Source organism: Chelonoidis abingdonii, chromosome 3 (assembly GCF_003597395.2).
Source record: "Chelonoidis abingdonii isolate Lonesome George chromosome 3, CheloAbing_2.0, whole genome shotgun sequence".
Lineage (NCBI taxonomy): Eukaryota > Metazoa > Chordata > Testudines > Testudinidae > Chelonoidis > Chelonoidis abingdonii.
Window position 1 is genome coordinate 84,855,956 of NC_133771.1, and position 19,504 is coordinate 84,875,459.

The following is a 19,504-nucleotide window of genomic DNA, read 5'->3' on the forward strand; positions in this document are numbered from 1 at the left end:
GAGAAATTTCTAAGGTATTCAGATATCTCGAACTTCAGTCTTTAGATTAGTGATACAGAATCGTCATTTAAGTCTGATTTTCCTGTAATTATTCCTCATTCTCGCTGAAGCTAGCAACGACTAGTTCAAAATGTTACTGAACTCTTTCCATTTATTAGTGCTTCATTGGTAACACTTCTTATAAGTCTATGTATTATCAGCTTTAATAGACAGTATCTAGATAAAGTTTTAAATACACGATTAAGAGTTGCTGTACTGGGTCTCACTATCACTACGAATAGTTTTTTACAAAGATTCCTGCAGTCACCAACATTTATGTTCTTTCTATTGTGTGGTCTGTTAGTAAACCAATTGTATTACTCCTATGAGTGTGTTTTATAATACTAGGGTATACCAGTGAATGTAACGTACACTTGTCACCAATATATCCAAACTTAGTACGATTGTTGTATCTAGCAGTAGCTCTGACTTTATTTACCTTGCTCGTATTCTCAAGCATTGGCTGTATCTTGTATCTCTTCGCAATTATAATGAGAAATTAGAAGTTTGTTCAATGTACAGCAGGAATATCTGTAAAGCAGAATGTTTGGTTTAGTTCGCCTCCTCAGACACACCTATCCATTTGCTCTAGTCTATTTCATCTACATTTTTTCTCGAGGTAAGTCTTATGAGTTTTAATAATGTAGACTTAACATCCATGAGTTCTAAAATGTCCCAGTATGTAAATGACACCACTTTAACCACACATTTGTCATATAGGATTCTACATTCACAATTTGATTTTTCTGTTAAGAAATCAATTGACAACACAAACCAAATGAAATTTGACGCATAATATGGGGTATGGCTCCACAGTTCTGACAGCGCTAACTATTGTTCAGTATGCTTTTGGGTAGGATAAGGATGGAAACTTAGTAGCGTTCCTTTACAATAGTGTCTGTTGACATGAAAACTCCATTATTGGTACTAGCTTAGGTCCACATTACGGTTCCACAAATTTTCGTGACAAAAAACTCTATGAGTCTCTTTCAGTACTCATGAACAGGCAAATGAGCTGCTTTTGGCTGTACTGGGTAAGATAAGAATGTCTGCCTATGTCTGAGAAGCGTAATGTTCGACGGTGTGTACCTGCACTTTTAGTCATCTGAACGGTGACTGTAACAGGACCAATTTTGAAAGAGAAACAGAGCTTGTTAATTTCACACTCGCCTTAGGTATTCTGAGGTAGATCTGTTTAGAAGATGATCATTCAGACTGTTAAGCTAGTGACATGTGTTCTCAATTAATTTTCCTGACACATACTTTTTTCCTAAGCTGAATGTTGCCTCACTAGCTGAACATCTACTCCTGTGTACAACTCCTCATGATTGTGTCATATTTGTCCTACCTCGCATTGCTGCAATGCTGTATTGCATGGTCAGTACCTTTGTACTGTAGTCATTGGAATCTGCTTCCTCTCCCTCAATACACATCTCTGTCTGTTGGCCATGCTCACCGTGTTGTAGATCCTTAAGCATCCCCTCAAGATGTAAAATTCTTAGTGTTGAAGTTTCATTTACCACCAGAGGATTAATCCTTTTTGTGATTTGTCTTTAAGTGTACTACCCTGGGTGTATTTGTCATTAAGTTTAATTCACATGGTATATCTTCTACATGGATGCAATTGTCTTGCGATGCGTTACTGCGCTAGTTATATCATTGGGAATCTCGCACTCCTTGTGTTACAGGTTTATTCTAAAAGCCTCCAGGATACATGGATCTTCTTTGTACATGATACAAGAGTTCCACATCTGAAGCAAAGAGCACTAAGTAAATTTCCAGAAACAAAACAAGCAGTCAAAAAACTTCTTCATTCCCCCAACCCAAGGGCTGACCACAGCCTGTTTGCAACCCAAATGTTATACACTGGAAACTATTTACACTATTTATAAAGCAATCTATAAGCGCATATGAGTAATTATTAGTAACAACAGAACACGTAAATAGTGACTGAGAATGTGAAAGTAAAACTCACTAGGTTTTTTTCATTGTTTAAGCTGAAGCAAATGCAAAAAGTAAAGAAACAGTATAAATAAAAGTTTTTTTAAAAAGCGCTTTCACTTTTAGGTACGTTTTGTAACCTACGTAGGACATTTTTAATTTGTTTTAACCCAAAGGCACCTCATTAAATGATATTAATCCTATTTACATGCAACAAATTAACCAAAATGAAAAATGATCTAAAATATTTAAAAAATAAAGAGGGAAATATGTGTAAAGTTCTACTGTTTACTACAGGGTAATACCAATAGTTTTAAGAGTAGAAGCAATTTCAAAGAATAATTTATCTTCTCAAAAATATAGCTGACCTTTAGAACAAACATTTGCCTGATATTTTCATAATGAAATTTACCATGGCCAGTTACTTCAGTATCTTCCAAAGAAACAGATGAAAGATTTTCATTAAATCCAATGTCCTTTGCAATATGTTTTATTAAAACATAAAACTCCATGATGACAGGAGGTTGCAAAGTATAAGGTCAAGATCTTGCAAACATTTAGGCATATTATTAATTTTATTCATGTGAGTGGTAGCACCGACTTTAATGAACTATTCACATAAGCAGAGTTAAGAACACGTATAAGTGTTTATAAGATCAGGACCAAGTTGGATTTTCCTTCTGTTTAGAAGGAAGCTGAGGTGAGAAGACCTCTCAACAATTAAGGGTCTGATTCTACAAGCTTTACTTAAGCAAATAGCCCCACTGAAATAGGACTATTTGTCAGAATAAAGATTAGCAGTTCAGGCCCTGAATTAAGGAAGTAAACTTTCAGCCATATGTCATCTCTGTATCTTTACCATACTAGTGCAAATTCAAAGGCTTTACCATTTTGTGTATACAGGAATGACTCTGCACATTCACTTTTTTTTATTTTACTTATCTTAAAAATTTAAATTCAGTTAGCTCTCTACACAAAAAATAAACATACAAAAACTTAACGCAAATATATTTAGCACCAGGACCAGTTACTTACCGTTTCCCAGTGCAATTATCTTGGTTCAGTCCCCCAATTTGTTTCATTGCAGACCATACTGTTAGACCAACATATGGTATGGAGGCAGCTTCTATGTGACTGAGATACTTGGGCTTGTGAGAGATCTAAAGTAGAAGATCAGTCATGTCTAAATCACAGTGAACAATATATTTGGGGACTATCAGGATTGATAAAAATAAAGTTTTTAATATTGATTTCAATAAAAAAATTCAGATTTGATTTACATTAAATACATCTTCCATTTAAAAAATAAACCTTTTCTATAATCTATTAAAATTGCTTACATTAAATAAAAAATAATATTAAGCAGTAAATGTTTGCTGCAAAACTTTTAAAGAGAGTCATACTACTGAACTGGAGGAAGTCACTGGCTAAGAACCTGGAACTAGAGCAGGGGTTCTCAAACTTTATTGCACCACGACCCTCTTCTGACAAAAAAAAGTTACTACCCAACCTCAGGAGCGGGGACCGAAGCCTGAGCTCCACCACCCCTGGGGAAGTGGAGGGGGAACCAAAGCCCAAGGGCTTCAGCACCAGGCTGTAGCCTGTAATCTGAGCCCTGCCACCCGGGGCTGACACCATCAGGCTTCAGCTTTGGCCCCGGGCAGTGAGGCTCGGGTTTTGGCTTTGGCCCTAGGCCCCAGCAAGTCTAACACCACCCTTGGAGACCCCATTACACGACCCACTTTGGGGTCCCACCCCACAGTTTGAGAGCCGCTGAACTAGAGTTTGCTGAGCTGCTAACCCAGCTTTTGACAGCAAGAGCACTGACTGCAGGTGCTGAGAGAATATTTTCTTCATTTCAGTTTACTGAACTAATTCAATACAATGGTTAGTTCATTCAAAGTTAAGGAAACAGCTGGGAGCTGAAAAAAGTGGGAAAGCTTGTTTTCCTCTTCCAATCTATGAATAAAAGCTAAGTGTGAGAGGATGAGATCTTCTAGTTCTAGAATCTTGAAGGACATGGTGACCACAAACAACTTGTTCAATTCACTAACGACTTTGTTTAATAAATCAGTTTATTAAAACATGTTCTGCATTTGAAATTAACTTTTTTCCTTATGTATTCAGCATATAAGGTAGTTTTATTTAACTACTAAAAAAATTAATGCTGATTTTGCGCATTTTTAACTAGACTCTAGTTTCCATGCAAATAGAGCTTGACACAAATCATAAGTAAAAGATTAGTCACGTACTAAGAAATGTATCATTCACATTTGCTAAAATAAATAAAATGTAACAAATTTAGAATCTGAATAAAATTTAAAAAAATATATAGCTTAACATACATATGTATAGTTTATTCTCCTAATGTGTAACAAAAAATAGTACCACTGACACTGCATCCTATATTCTTCATAGGGCTTGGCTACACTTGCAAGTTGCAGCGCTGGCGAGGGGGTTACAGCGCTGCAACTTAACAGGTGTCTACACTTAAAAGCTCAGCCAGCGCTGCAACTCCCTGTTTGCAGCGCTGGCTGTACCCTGGTCTGCTTCCGGTGTAGCGAGACCAGCGCTGGTGAATGCAGCGCTGGATCAGGTGTGGACACTCACGACACGTTTTATTGGCCGCCCAGGTATAGGACTTATCCCGATTTTAGCCTCTCTAGGTCATCGCTTCGCACCTACTGCCGGGCTGCAGAGCCCGAGAGGAGGGGGAGGTTGTAGAGAACCCGAGAGGGAGGCTACTGAGGTTTCTAGACCCCGGAGTCATGCAGGCAGGAGCTATTTTTCCGCCAGAAAGAACTAGCCAGTCGCAGCTGCGGACTTGGTAGTGAGGAACCAGCAGAGGAGCCTGTCCTGGTAAGAAGCTTATTATAAGGAGCAAATGTTTGGGAGCAGGGGGGCTATGGCTGCCTGCAAGCATGCTAGATGGGAATAGCCCATGATTTCCCTGTAGCTGCTCTTGCTTTCCACAAGTCACAGAACCCCATGGCTTCCACAGTGAAGCAACCCCACCCCTTCCCAGGTGGAGCTGCGTGTGCAAGATGGCCTGAGAGTAGCTGCTGTGGCAGATGGGGTGTGGTCAGTGTTATTTCCCTGTAGCTGCCTCTTTGCTTTCCACAGTCACAGAAACCCCATGGCTTCACAGTGAAGCAACCCCACCACCTTCCCAGGTGAGCCACGTGGCAGCCCCCCTTCCACTGTGAGCCGCGTGTGGGGAAACTCTGCCATCTCGATCGCAGCGCGGCCTTCTCGTAGCTATGGCTTGCAGAATGTGTAAAGTGACTGTACAAAAAGACTCTTAAAACAATTGCAGCTCTGTATTAACCATGTTTATCCTCTGCGTGTGTTGTTTTTCAAAGCTGTGAGCGCCTGCGTATCTGACCTACTCGTCGCCAGTGACTTCGTGAAAGACTGCGGAAGTGTGTAAGAAAAACCAAGGAGATCGTAAGAATAGATGTATGGTGAGAAGCAGTTATGAATCTGTTATCCACAGAAAAAAAAGTTGAAGATAGGGGATAAGGAAACCTGAAAAAGGAAACAGGCCTGCCAAGTAAAGGAGAAGGCTTCCAAGAGAAAGAATGACACCAAGAGAACACAGATCGGCAGGGATGACTTAAAAAAGCCTCTCATGTCTTTCATTATTTTTTACTTTCCATAACTATAATGAAGAATAAAATTATATACATTGCATCATAGACTGAGTGGATGGGTTATTAATGACTGCTGTTCACATTGTGGGTCCCGCCACTCCCGGGGGCTGGTCACATGTGTGGTTCAGCGGCTCCTGCAGGTTATTGCCATGGAAACTGCAGGGCAGCAGTGGACATGGGCTGGCTGAAGGCAGCAAGGAAGTGGGCTGGTTGAGACAAGGGTGGGGCGTGGCTGCTTCAGGAGTGGGGTCAAGCAGGGGTTGACTGGAAACAGGGCAGGGGGTGCGGGCGTGGCAAGTGTGCAGAGCTGTGGGCACAGTGTGTGGGGTTTGGCTGGCTTTGGGCAGGGCGCCCAAAGGGGGTGTCGGGTTTGGCTGGAGACAGGACAGGTGTTTGGGCAGCGGTGGCTGTGGCACGAGTGCAGAGTCCGGCTTGCTAGGCAGGGGGCCGACCTGGTGTGGCGCAGGTCATGGGTGCCAGAGAGCAGCTGGAAACCCAGCCTTTAGAGCGCCAAACCCTTCTACTCCGGGGACCTTTTAAATAGCCGCGGGAGCGCTGGTTGGGATCAGAGGGAGGCGGGGCATCCGGCGGCTATTTGAAGCACCGGGTGGCAGAGGCAGCTGGAGCCCCAAGGAATGTTAAAATACCCCCCTCACTGCCCAGGGCTCAGGGGGCTATTTAAGCCCAGAGCGCAGCCGGGTCGCGGGGCTTTCGCCGCATCGGCCCGCAGAGCTCCAGCCGGGGTCGTGGGGCTTCCGCGCCTGCAGGCTCCAGGACGGGAGAGCAGGGCTTGCCACCTCGAGCGGAGCTCCATGACGGAGACGGGCCTTGCCGCACTCCGGCCGAAGCCGCAGGCCTGCCGCACTCCCAGCCAGAGCGCGGCAAACTCCGCGACTCCGCTCGATCCGGCCGGAGCCCTGGTCCAGAAGCACGGCGAAGCTCCGCTCTCGCGCGGAGCGCGACAAAGCCCCGCCGCCACTCGCAATGCTGGAGCCCGGCCGAAATAAAAGAAAAAGGAGCGCCGCAAGCACCGCAGCCCGCGGAAGCACTAGCTGGAGAGCAAGGGCATGCCGGCACTTTCCCGCCGGCGCTTCATTCAAAGGACAACGACCATGAAGCAGAGCAGCGGGGAACGGGTAAGTTGAAAAAAAAAAAAATGAAAAAGGTCTAGTGCGGGGGGCCTCTAGGGCGTGGGGGTTCCAAAATTCCCTGGACACGGGTCGTGGACACAAGGAAGCGGAATGACCCGCACCCTTCCGTCCCCTTCCCACAACCCCCAGCAGCAAATTGGGATGAGGTGCTCTGTGGGATAGCTGCCCACAATGCACCACTCACAACAGCGCTGCAACTGGTGCAAGTGTGGACACACTGCAGCGCTGGTCGCTGTCAGTGTGGACATACTGCAGCGCTGGCCGTACACAGCTGTACGACCACAGCTGTAACTGCCAGCGCTGCAAAACTGTAAGTGTAGACAAAGCCATAGAGATACTATATGATACGATAATGGCATAATTATGATGTATTTTATCAAGGTAAGTCATGTGAGATATCATTGAAAAGGTTATGATTTCCTGATATCATTATCCTACTTGTATGCATTTATCACTTTTGCATCAGAAGTTAGGAATACTGACTATGTATCTGTATTAGAAATGTGTTTACACCTGGGGAATGCCCACAAGCTAAGATACTTCATTCTGAAAAGCTGTGTGTGGAAGGGCCATTAGAGAAAACAATAGGCCTTAGAAGAAGTTTATCTCCCACTTGGGGGCATTCCTGAGGACGCTGCAGGCAGTCTCCGAGTCAAGGCTGCTGTGACACTACTGGGACGTGTGACCAGGTCACCTAGCGCTGGACTCCATCTTGGGAGATCAGTATTTTTCCAATGACTACCACCATATTCAAAAGCTATATAAGGTAGGGGAGTGACATCATCTTGGTTTTTCACTGGAGAGAGCCTGTCACAGCAATACTGTGTAAAAGGAGCCCAGGCTGGTCTGCTGGGGGGCTCAGTGGTACTCCAGCTCCAGATGGCACCCCAGAAGGAACCCTTCACAACCACATTTACTATAAAGTCTATGTTTAGTTGTAAATCCACAAGTTTTAATGGTAACCAATCAGTGAGAATCAACCTTCCTTTAGGAAAATAACTAAAAAATACAAATAGAAAACAAGATTAAAATCAATTATTATTTACATCAAGGTTTCCTGCCTGCTAATTTAAATTACAATTAAATCACTGATTTAACTCAACCCACCAACTGGACTACACAAGGCTACAAATTAAACAAGCTATTCTAAACCTCAGCTGTTGAATTTTCAATGTTTCAAAATATCTTGACTAGATAAGTAAAAAAATATTTTTTTAAAAAAAAAATCTATATAATTTAAAAACTGTGAAAAAGCTATTTAGATTTTGTAAGAAACAAAGTGCTGACATTTTTGTTTTTATATCAAAATTTTGGTATGGTTACCTCATTTCCACTAGCTACAACAAACTCCGATATAGTGCCTTGCTTCCAGGGAGGAACTGCTGCCCATACCTAAAACCAAAGAGAATACACATTTGAACTTTTATTATTTTCTTAATATTGTATCTATATCATAGAAAAGTCATTTTCCAACCTCCAGAACAACTTCAGTTTAGCATACGCAGAGATTAATTATACAGAATATCAGTTTCACTAGATCTGAGTTCACTATAAAAAGGTTTCATTTGCTCTCAAACTACAGAAGAATGATTAATAGAAGCATGGATGGGCCATAAAACTAAGACGTACTGTACGATGTATAATACAAACTTTTGGAGAAAGCAGATTACATTAAACAGTTCATATCTTATTGGAGGGCCATGAGCTGGAACAATACCTGAAAGAAAACAAAATTGCTCCAGGAAAACCGAAAAGAGTTAAAAGCAAGTCTTATAAGGATTTTATGGGGCTCAGAAATTTGCGGGCTCTTCAACTATGTCAGAGTTTTTGGTATTATAAGGTAATATAGATTTACCCAAGAGAAATTTCCTGTTAAAATTCTAGTTTCAATCAAAATGAAGCAGCTAGAGGTGTTTTGATTTTTAATCTAAGAAATCCCCACTTCAGGATTTTAACATATGCAAATTCAAAGGACCCTAAATATAAAGGAATGGGGTAACTAGCCCATATGAATATTTTGCAGGAAAAAACAAATAAGAGTTCAAAAAAAATGTTACTGCAACTCAGTTTTCATGTAGGCTGCAGATAGGGAAGAAAAAATAGTTATTTGCAAAGAAAAAGAAAAAAATTGACTTCGTATTAAATTTTCAACATAAAGTTAGAAAAATGAGACAAGTTACATCACCTCATCTCCAGGTTTGAAATAGGACACATTTAGCCCACATTCCATAATTACACCAGATACATCTCGACCAAGTGTTAGAGGAAATTCACTTCTGGTGCTTTTCAATTTCAGTGGATCACGTTTTGCATTTAAAGCAGCTGCTCCATAACCATCTATAAAACATGGTTTAACAGAGTAGGAAATATCAATGATTATTTTTATAGAACTGCACAAGTCAGACCAGTGAGCAAGCTGTAAAGTTGCATTATGCACAGACTATACACCCCTAATTTTTTTTACCGTTCTGAAAATGTTCTCATCTCTAAAGAATTAGAACCAAGCAGAACAGTATTATTTTAGGTTTTAAAAAAGTTTATGCAACTACGTATCAACTTTTAAGTCTTGCAATATTTCTTCTTTTGTCCCATTTGGTGCACTATATAAAAATATTAAGTATCATAAAACCAGCTAGCTACTTATAACATGATATTAGACATCACACTGACAGATGTTTGTTATTTCATTATAAGAACAATTAATCATTTCATGTGTGACAACACCACAGCACTTTATTCTATTCTCTTGAGAACTTCAGCTGATAACACATTTCATCTTGCAATAATACTTTATAGCTAATGATACAAAAGTATTGCAAAATACGTCTCATTTTCCCAAGGAGGGAAATATTACATCAGCACCCATCTAAACATGATTTTGGAAATCACTAATGGCCTTATGTTTAGAGGTACTGAGCAACTCTAACTCCTATTAAGTAAATGTGAATGCTCTGCATGACTCCTGGTCACACCACAATAACAAAAAAACCCTGTCTGGACTAATCATTTTCTATTCATAGAACATCAGGGTTGGAAGGCACCTCAGGTGGTCATCTAGTCCAACTCTCTGCTCAAAGCAGGACCAATCCCAGACAGTTTTTTTACCCCGGTTCCCTAAATGGCCCCCCTCAAGGACTGAACTAACAACCCTGGCGTTTGCAGGCCAATGCTCAAACCACTGAGCTATCCCTGCCCATGGTTGTTCAGATATACAGGGCCTACCAAATATATAATGGTCTGCAAAGCTCTCCTATTGTAAAAATTATCAATCATAGAAAAATGAGCAATCACAATTTTAATTATGCACCATTATAATAAAGAAGCTTAAAGGAACACTCAAACACAAAATATTTTCTCAGGATGAAAACAGTGTTTTGCAAGTCATATGTACCAAAAAGCTCCTTAAAATCTTTGACTATCTCAAAGATGTCTAATCTATTTTTCATAGGTTCGTGAGCATTGACAGGGCCAATTCTGCCATCATTAATCACACAAATGATCCCACTGGCTTCAGTAGGCCTCCTCAGATGAGTATGGGTTGCATGATTGGACAAACAATCCTATAACAAACAACCTGCAATGTTTTGAGTAGTTTTGGCGCCAGAATACAAACTAAGGCCTCAGTCTCACAAGGAGCTTCATGCAGGCAGATCCCTGATCCATCCAGAATTCTGTGTAGGCTCAGAAGTCTGCTAAGATGGAGCTCACTGCAAGATCAGGATTTTTGAAGAGTGTTAAATTGCAAGTAATTGCTTTATCACTGAAATTTTAAGCTCAGATGTTTAAAAAGATAGGAAGTTCTTTCAATTTTCATCAGACTAATATAAAAATTTGAAATGCAAGCTCTCATCTTGCTGTGAATAAACAGTGAAATATAAGATTTTCTGTTAAGATTTCTGAGCCTGCTATTGAGAACAACTGTCTGACTAGAAAAACATCAAATGCCAATGATCAATCAGTTAAATGCACTGATTGGCCAAAGCCTTGAATTCAGTGGACAGCAGACCTGAAAAACAGCTGTGTAAGGTCGAAAGTTTGTCTCTCTCACAAACAGAAGTTGTTCCAATAAAAGTAGCCAGTGAGGCACCTATGCAACAGGAAGTTAGGAGAAAGATGAGAAATAAACATTTTTGGGAATTAATTCTATGAGCCAACTGTCATGAGAGTTGAGGAAGGTCAGTGTTTTGCAAGAGCAACTCAGCACTGTGCAGGCCTGGGCCCTTGAACAATAGGAACCAAACTAACAGAAGAAGAAGAAAAAAAAACACTTTAAAATTGGGTTGCAAGTTGATTCTCATTCTGATCATGCATTTTAAGTCTGTGAAGGGCAGCAACCAGCTGCTTATATTACTTGGGCTAAAACCCAGCCTAGTTTTGCTTTGGTAGATGCAGAAATGTAGTTTAAAGTTCACCACTCCACCCTGACAATTTAACAGAAAAAAAGTTTTGCAAGAGGATTTACCCACAATAATCATGGAATATTTTTCCAAACAGCCCTGTTTAAAAACTATTAGAGCCACAGGCACATTTTGGACTATGATTTAGAACAACAATTTAATAAGAATAATACAGGGTATAATAAAATTATATTTACAGTATGAATCATGTTAAGTTAAGAACTTAATCAACACTAAAATACACAAAAATAAATCACTTACTTCTCATATTAACATCTATAGGGTTTAAACTTGCAGCATGGACTTTAATAATGACTTCATTTGGAAAATGTATTACAGGGAACATCATGTTATTTGTAAATCGTAGCACATCATTTCGCCCATATCTATCTATTATCCACGATGCCATAACTGTATATCTCTGACAAGAGAGGCTGATATTTCTACATAGACAGGGCTTGATTAAACTTTTGCCTTTTCTAAGGCAAGTTGCCATGGAACCTTGACTGAAAAGCAAGCCACTGTATGCTCTCCTACTAAGCAGATACATCTTTAAATACATCATTGCCAGCGCATAAGGTGAGATCTTTAATGACTCTAGCTACTATTCTAGAAGTGTAAAAATAATTACATACAAGCCACACTGATTCCCATCTGCACAGAAATAATTTTTTAGCCAATCAAATCCATGTACGTTTGCCAACTTCAATTTTTAAAGTCTTTTATTACTCGAATTCTTCTTTTACAACCATATAGAGGGGTATCTAGATTAAATTTTTAACTACAAAGCTCACAGCTTTTTGGGTGTGAGCGAGGGGGACTAAACAAACTGACTTTTCCCCACGAGCATCACAGCCCCTGAGAATCCCTAATCTGGAAGGGGGAATCCCCCCCAATCCCGTTATAACTCACCAAATCTCAGCGTCCTACGGACCCCTCCCCAGCCAGCTCAGCCTCCACCCCACAAAACCCCCGCTCTGCCCCTTGTCCCTTGTCCCAGGGGCCAGCGCGTCCCTGCCTGGCCTGAGTCTCCTCCGCTCAGCGCGCACAACCTGAGGGTCACTCTCCGCGGAACTCGCCCACTCCTCCCACCTCAGCCAACAGCGAGCCGGCATCATGCCAGTCTGCGAAGACTCGAGCCAATGGAGGCGCTCGATGTTGAGCTGTGCGGCCTAAGATGGCAGCGCCCATGCCCGGATTGCGGAGCCGTGGCTGACGCTCTGGCGGTGACCGTGCGGGGTTCCCGCGTGCCGCGGAGAAGATGCTGCGCGTCTCCCTCAGAGAAGTGAGCGGGCTTCCCCTCCGCCCCCCGGCGCTGCTCGGGGGCTCCCGCCCATGGGGACGGGACGGGGCGGGGCGGAACCCCAAGCTTTGCCTGCAGCAGCTGCCTAGAGCCCGGCCCGTTCCCAGCCCGCGCCGTGATATCGGGGTCCCCGCTGTGCGCGGTGTAACTTCCCACCCAGCGGCCGACCCGGCTGTGCCCACGCGAGGCTCCCGCCCTTCTCCCCCCCTACAAAGGCCAGGAGGGCGGCGGAGCGTGTTAATCTTGCAAGAACGAGAAGGAGACAAGCTTTGGCACACGCGCAGCACCGTGCACACTCAGCCCCGCATCTGGCACTGCGGCCCGGCTGGGGCTGAGGGGAGGCGTTGACAGGACACACAGCAAGCAGCGCTCTTAATAAAAGCCTCTTCTCCAAGGATTGTCTAGACTGTAGCGCATTACCCACGAGCTGGTGACCAGACAACAAGTGTAAAAAATCAGGACGGGTGGAGGGTGGGTTATAGGGTCACATATAAGACAGATCCCTAATATCGGGACGTCTGGTCACCTTAGCTGAATACAGCCTGGTTAAAATCCTATTTCCATTCTCTTTGGATGATTAATTGTGTGTGTTTAACTTTTTGGCCTGAGGGCTATATCGGGGAATAGAAAATATATTGAGGGCCATGAATGCTCACAAAATTGGAGTTGGGGTCTGGGAGGGGGTGAGGGCTCAGGTTGGGGGTGTGGGCTCTGGGATGGAGCTGGGAATGAGAGGTTTAGGGTGCAGGAGGTGCTCTGTGCTGAGATCAAAGGGATTGGGGCATCGGGAGAGGCTCGGATGCAGACTCTGAGCGGCTCCTGGAAGCCATGGCATGTTTCTTCTCCAGTTCATACTCATGGAGTGGCCCCTGACCCTTAGAGCAGGGCCATGCCATGGCTTCCAGGAAACGCATGGTGCAACCACAGCTTTCAGGAGCTCACGGGCCCGATCCAGCCTGCGGGCTGTAGTTTGCCCACCCCTGGTTTAACTGATTAAGAGGGAGATGCTGGTATTGGGAACAAGGCTTTGGCTGGTTAACTAAGGCCCTATGCACAGTAGGGCTTTGTAGCTGTGTTTAAAACCATCTTTAATCATAATTATGCTGCAAAACTTGTATTTGCGTCCACAATAACCAGTTACAAATGATGGGCCTGATCCTGTAAACAGTGGTGCACATGGTGGATGTCATTGAGACTCCTCATCTGCATAAAAGTTTGAAGAACTGGGTTTCATGTTACCACTGTATTTAGAAATTGCTCAGGACATGACCAGAATAGCAGTGGCATTGCTGGTTGAGGCTGAAATGCTTTGAAAGCGCATTTGTTGTATGTGAAAGCTGGCGGAGTGCTTTCTTAAGCTAATGCTTTTATTCCATCATCAAAGTACTACGTGTATCAGATTTATCCCCAAAATTAAGGGTGGAGGGAGGGAATTAGTTTTAGAAACTTGACTGAAATAATTCTTGCATTATCATACCAGTATTTGTAACTAGGGCCTTGCAATTTAAAAATGGAAACTGTCCTTTCAGATCTCTGCAGCACTGAAAGAAGGCCGAGTAAGTCCAACAGAGCTTTGTCAAAGATGTCTCTCCTTTATCAAAGCCACAAAATTTCTTAATGCTTACATTACTGTAGCAGAAGAGACAGCATTAAAACAGGCTGAAGAATCAGAGGAGAGATATAGGAGAGGTAATTTACTCTAGATTTGTATTTAATTGCTGTTATTCCATAAAATGTTTTGACTGTAGTGGATGGAACCTTTGTTACACTCAGTAACTTTAAAAAAAGAAAAGTCTACTGTTCATTTGATTTGCTTGTATGGAACAACAATGGGGCCTATTGAGACTAAAGGCTCTGTGGACATGTACTGATTACTCGAGGTAATCACCATTTACAAAAGATAGAGAATGAATGGGTGTGGGTGGGGTGGAGGAGAAGAATTTCAACCTGGTAGATCTGCTCTTCTGTCTAACTAATAGTTCCTGCCATCCCATTGCTTCAGCAAAATGCCAGTTAGGATACTTCTGCTTCAAGGCATTTATCCCCTTTGAGATTCTTCTCTGGATAACTAATAGTCAGCTATGAAAGACTCTTTTTGTCCAACTACCAATTCTGAGCACAATTGCTGTGCATCAGAAAGCAGAATCTATGACTCCTGGCTTGGGAATGGAGTACATTTCAGTAGCTGTCCAAGGTTGAAATAAGCATTATATGACCACAGCTGATGTGGTAAGCATCTTTTGGAATAATTTACCTAGTTTGGAAGCTACTTCCTTTGTTGCAGAGACTATGCAGTATGGAAGTAAATCTGGCCTGAGCAAAGAGTTGAAAACAAAAGACTTTTTGTGAAAATATAACTTAAAAGCATTTGAAGCTGAAGAGTAAAATAAAATGTCATTGCTAAGCAACATAGACACTCTGTTTAATACTTAGATTTTACTCTGTTGTCCTTGTACCAATTCCTAACACAGGTCAGATACTGGGGGATTTAGATGGAATTCCTGTTGCAGTAAAAGACAACTTCAGCACAGCTGGTATTGAAACAACATGTGCATCAAACATGCTGAAAGGTAAAGTAGTGCATTGTAGGCAAAGCAAACATCATTTTGAAGCTCTGGTCCTTTTCTCTAAAGCAACACAGCCTACTTAAAACCTAGTCATTTTCAAAAAGTTAATTAAAGTACTTTCAGGCACTACACTTCCCTTGCCTCCATCTGCCAAATTTTTGTGGCTTTTGCAAGCATATATTTAAAAAACTATTAATATTGTAAAATGTAAATAAATGAGACAATGCAATATTAACTATAATCAGTAACTTAAAATGTAACTATTAACAGGTTGCATTTTACTCTGGTACTGGAGAGTAGTCAGTGGTTTTTTTATTTCTGTTTGTTAAATCATCTTTCTGTATATCAAAATGCAAACACAGTTTCTGTTGTGTTCTTAGAAACCTGTTCCTAGTTCTTGAGCTCAACAGTTGTCTTTCATATTGATGTGAGTCATCGGTTCCAGTTCTGCTCTCTGGATTTTTGTTTTATAAAAAGATTATTTTTTTCTTTTGAATACTCATAGTTCATTGTTTCACTCAGCAGTTCCATTAAGACATCCATAGCATTGTAATGATATGACTTGTAAACACTATTATTTTCCTATTTGAAAAAAATTCTCTCTCATGTAGCTGTGTAATAGACCACCACAAACAGGGAACATTAACTAATGAAGGTAAAGAGCGAAACAGATGATACAAAAAATTGCTGACAAATATACAAAGTAAACAAACTGAAAAAATTGGGGGGAAATCCTGCTAATTTATTTCAATTAGTATTGCTGTGTTACTTGTAACAATGAAAGGGAAAAAATTGACTCTACGTGTTGAACAGCAAGGATCAAGTCCTCTCAAATTACCTTTTCCTCTGCATGTCAGCCAAGCAGTTGTGATTGACAGGGATAGCGTGGGTGAGAGTCTTGAAGGTGAAACTCTAAGGCCATGGCTACACTGGTGCTTTACAGCGCTGCAACTTTCTCGCTCAGGGGTGTGAAAAAAACACCCCCCTGAGCACTGCAAGATACAGTGCTGTAAAGCGTCAGTGTAAACAGTGCCGCAGCTAAACCCCATGAGGATGTGGAGTACATGCAGCGCTGGGAGAACTCTCTCCCAGCGCTGGCGCTGCGACTACACACACTTCAAAGCGCTGCTGCGGCAGCATTCCCACGGCAGCGCTTTGAATTTTCAAGTGTAGCCGTACCCTAATATAGGCTCTAACACAGTGATGGGCAACCTGCGGGCCTCACGCGACCCATCAGGGCAAGCCGGTGGCAGGCTGCCAGACTGGTTCTTTACGTTTTCACGGCTGCCCGCAGCTCCCAGTGTCTGCGTTTTGCCGTTCCCAGCCACTGAGAGCTGCGGGTGGCTGTGCAAATGTAAACAAATGGTCTGGTGGCCCACCAGTGGATTACCCTTATAGGCCGCAGGTTGCACACCACTGCTCTAACATCGTTCTCAGAAAAAGATATCTGCATCAGTATTGGCCTTGTTCTCATCCCCATATGAACAAGGTTGGAGTTAACTGTATGATTTGTTCAGTCTCAGGAGAAGAAAGACTCTAGGAAATAATAAATGTGCTGGTTAATACTTATTCTTTTTTTGTTATCAGTGAATTTTGATTATCACTACTGTTGTCACAAAGAAACTTGGTAGCACAGCATAGCAACAGTTGCCATGCGGAAATGATTACTTTGAAACATTTGGAGGAGTCATTATTGAAAATCCTCCAGATGGTATCGGACAATTTCTTAACCAATCTGATTTTTTTTTTTTAGGTTATATTCCACCTTACAATGCTACGGTAGTTAAGAAGTTATTGGATCAGGGGGCTGTGCTTCTTGGAAAAACAAACCTAGATGAATTTGCAATGGGGTAAGTTATATTAAATATTTAATATCATTGAATAGTAATATAACTAGAGTGTCTACTATGATCCATCTCTAATCCTTAACTGCTGAGTTTGTGCATGTTTGTTATATGGTGGTAAATATTTACTCTCCAGGGGTCTCTAATGGAACATGATGGCTATGTCTGTGAACTTCTCACTGAATATTTATCCTATTATGGTGTGTATCCATTGTGGTGTGGTTTAAAGAAAAGAGGGCCAGACACTGTAGCAGCTGTGCAGGTTGGATGGTATTGAAGGGATTAATTGAGTAGTATTTTTTTTCAAAGTGGCTTCTTTTTTCTTGGTAACTGAATTATACTCTGATCCACGACTTAAGCATGAGTGTTATCACATTGCTTCTGCACACAATCTGCCTCGTCTTGGAAACCCTCTTATGTTCCAGAAAGAACTATGCTTTCTACAGAGCAGTCTACATTGCTATCATTGTGTGATTCCTTCTTACGACATGCTACTTCAAGAGGTCATCTTGTGTGGTTTTCTCATACAGTAAACTACCAAACTTGGCTATCTCAGGCTTGAAGACCTTAGTTTTGAAGCAGATTCATGACTTGATTTGCCTGGTGCTTACGTGATGTGAGTCCCTGACTTCAGTGGAGTTATACTTAATTTACACTAGGGTGAGTCAGAGGAGAATTTAGCCCTCAGCCTGCTCTGTGGAAGGAAGGGGTGAAGTTATAACTATAGGTTTTTATGATTTCCTGCAACTATTTAAAACAGTTTTGGGGTCAGCCTCACAAATAAATCTATACCAGCCAGATTTGCCTGAAGGGCCAGGAGTAAAAGGTGGAATTGGAAGAAAAACACTGTATTAATAATGTGAAGTCTATAACTGAAATACAGTTGTCTATGTTTATCCTATCTGAATTTCTCACACTAGATCTGGGAGCACAGATGGAATATTTGGACCAGTTAGAAACCCCTGGAGTTATTCAAAGCAGTACAGAGAAAAATCTGTGCAGAACTCCCATACTGAGAATGAAGACTCTAATTGGTTGGTAACAGGAGGAAGCTCAGGAGGTAGCGCTGCTGCAGTGTCTTCTTTCACATGCTTTGCGTAAGAGCTTTTTTAGATCTGTTAATTAAATGCTTCTTAAACACTTTTCTTCAAGACTTAATCTGAATTTTAGAACTTCCAATAACCTAGTTTAATGTGTAGTGCCTGGGGAAAGGGATACAATGTTTTTGTTTGAAACTGTAGGATAATTTGCATTGGTGTTGAAGAATTAGTTAGTTATACTGTGAAGAACACAGAGATACTGAAATGCGTAACACAAATTTAAGTGATTACATATAGTTAAGGTTAAATCATTTCATTCTGAGCATTGTTCAGCATACTGACATGAACATTTTGCACTGTTTGAAAGCTCTGGTGTCAGTAACAAAGATAATGTTGCTGTCATCATTTCCACCTACGCTCTCTAAAAATATCATGGGATCCTTTATTTGTCCCCCACCTCAGTTATCACCCCATCCTCTCCCCTAAAAAGGAGAAAGCATTGAATCAAGATTCTGTCTAAAGAACTCAATTCTCAAAGTGTAATATTCCTTCCTCCCGTATACTTCATTTAAGTGTTAGTGTTACCTAATAATTCACACATGGGATTTGGGGACTAATAACCTTCAGAATCCAGATTTACTGTAAACAACCAAGTTATACGGACACTTCAAAATTATCTTTTTTTAAAATATAAATTTAAAAAGAGGGATTTTTTTGTATAAGCTGATTTTGGTTTGTTATGACATTGGAAAATGTTTACCTTTTGTATGAAAATATAGATAGATTTAATTTATTAACTACATGGAGTGATGAACTGTTAGTTGTAAAATAAATCTACAAAGCATGTGCAGCTACAAAATGTCAGATTTCTCTTCGTATTTGGATGGGAACAGGATAAAAACCGTAATTGTGCGGGATATTTAGAGTTATGTAGCAATGTCTGCTCATTGTATAGAAGATTTCAGCTGTATTTATTTAAGAATACTCATTAGCTAATGTTTTGTGTGCCTAAAAGAAGTAAAATTGTTTATTTTGTTGTACCCAGGAGGTGTTTTCTTTAAAATTGGATTGTTTCTTTCTTATCTTGCTTTGTAGTCTATTTTTTTTCCTCACTTAACCCCAGTTTTTGCATGTAAGGATGTCTCATTGACACCTGCTGTAAATGGAATCTACTGAAGTCAGCAGAAAGACTCCCAGTGACTTCAGTGAAAGTTAGACAGTGCTCAAAGGATCTGATCCAGCAAGGTGCTGATGCTTTCTTAGACCTTGCTGAGTATCCTATTCGTGGGGGCATTCTGCACCAAAAATTAAAAAATCTGCAAAATTCTGCAAATTTTATTTGTCAAAATAATACTACATAATCACACCAGTTTCAATTATTGTGGTAATTTATTTCAAAAAACCCATCAGCAAGTATGTCTGTAACTATACAGACACACACATACCAGTTCCCCCAGGAGTAAAGAGTTTAAAAAAAAAAAAAAACCTTATGACAACCCAGTTCCTGTTTCTCTGTGCCCCCCTCCCCTCCCCTGAGACCAACCAGGAGACCAGACATCCACAACCTCC

At 41.3% G+C, this 19,504-nt stretch overlaps 2 protein-coding genes across 3 annotated transcripts in view; one reads left to right on the forward strand and one right to left on the reverse strand.

Moving 5' to 3' along the window:
* Positions 1-12,167, reverse strand: part of RTN4IP1 (reticulon 4 interacting protein 1) — a 15,372-nt gene extending 3,205 nt beyond the window's left edge. The window contains exons 1-4 of the mRNA XM_075063871.1: positions 11,443-12,167; positions 8,970-9,121; positions 8,108-8,176; positions 3,016-3,140 (exon numbers count right to left, since the gene is read on the reverse strand). Coding sequence (XP_074919972.1) covers positions 3,016-3,140; positions 8,108-8,176; positions 8,970-9,121; positions 11,443-11,746 — 650 coding nt within the window. The 5' untranslated portion in view covers positions 11,747-12,167. The remainder of the gene's footprint in view (positions 1-3,015; positions 3,141-8,107; positions 8,177-8,969; positions 9,122-11,442) is intronic.
* A 107-nt stretch (positions 12,168-12,274) lies between these two features.
* The window catches only part of QRSL1 (glutaminyl-tRNA amidotransferase subunit QRSL1), a 27,602-nt gene continuing 20,372 nt past the window's right edge, over positions 12,275-19,504 (forward strand). For both annotated transcript variants that reach the window (XM_032783595.2, XM_032783597.2), the window contains exons 1-5: positions 12,275-12,466; positions 14,014-14,173; positions 14,956-15,054; positions 16,805-16,901; positions 17,816-17,992. In XM_032783595.2, coding sequence (XP_032639486.1) covers positions 12,443-12,466; positions 14,014-14,173; positions 14,956-15,054; positions 16,805-16,901; positions 17,816-17,992 — 557 coding nt within the window. In that variant the 5' untranslated portion in view covers positions 12,275-12,442. The remainder of the gene's footprint in view (positions 12,467-14,013; positions 14,174-14,955; positions 15,055-16,804; positions 16,902-17,815; positions 17,993-19,504) is intronic.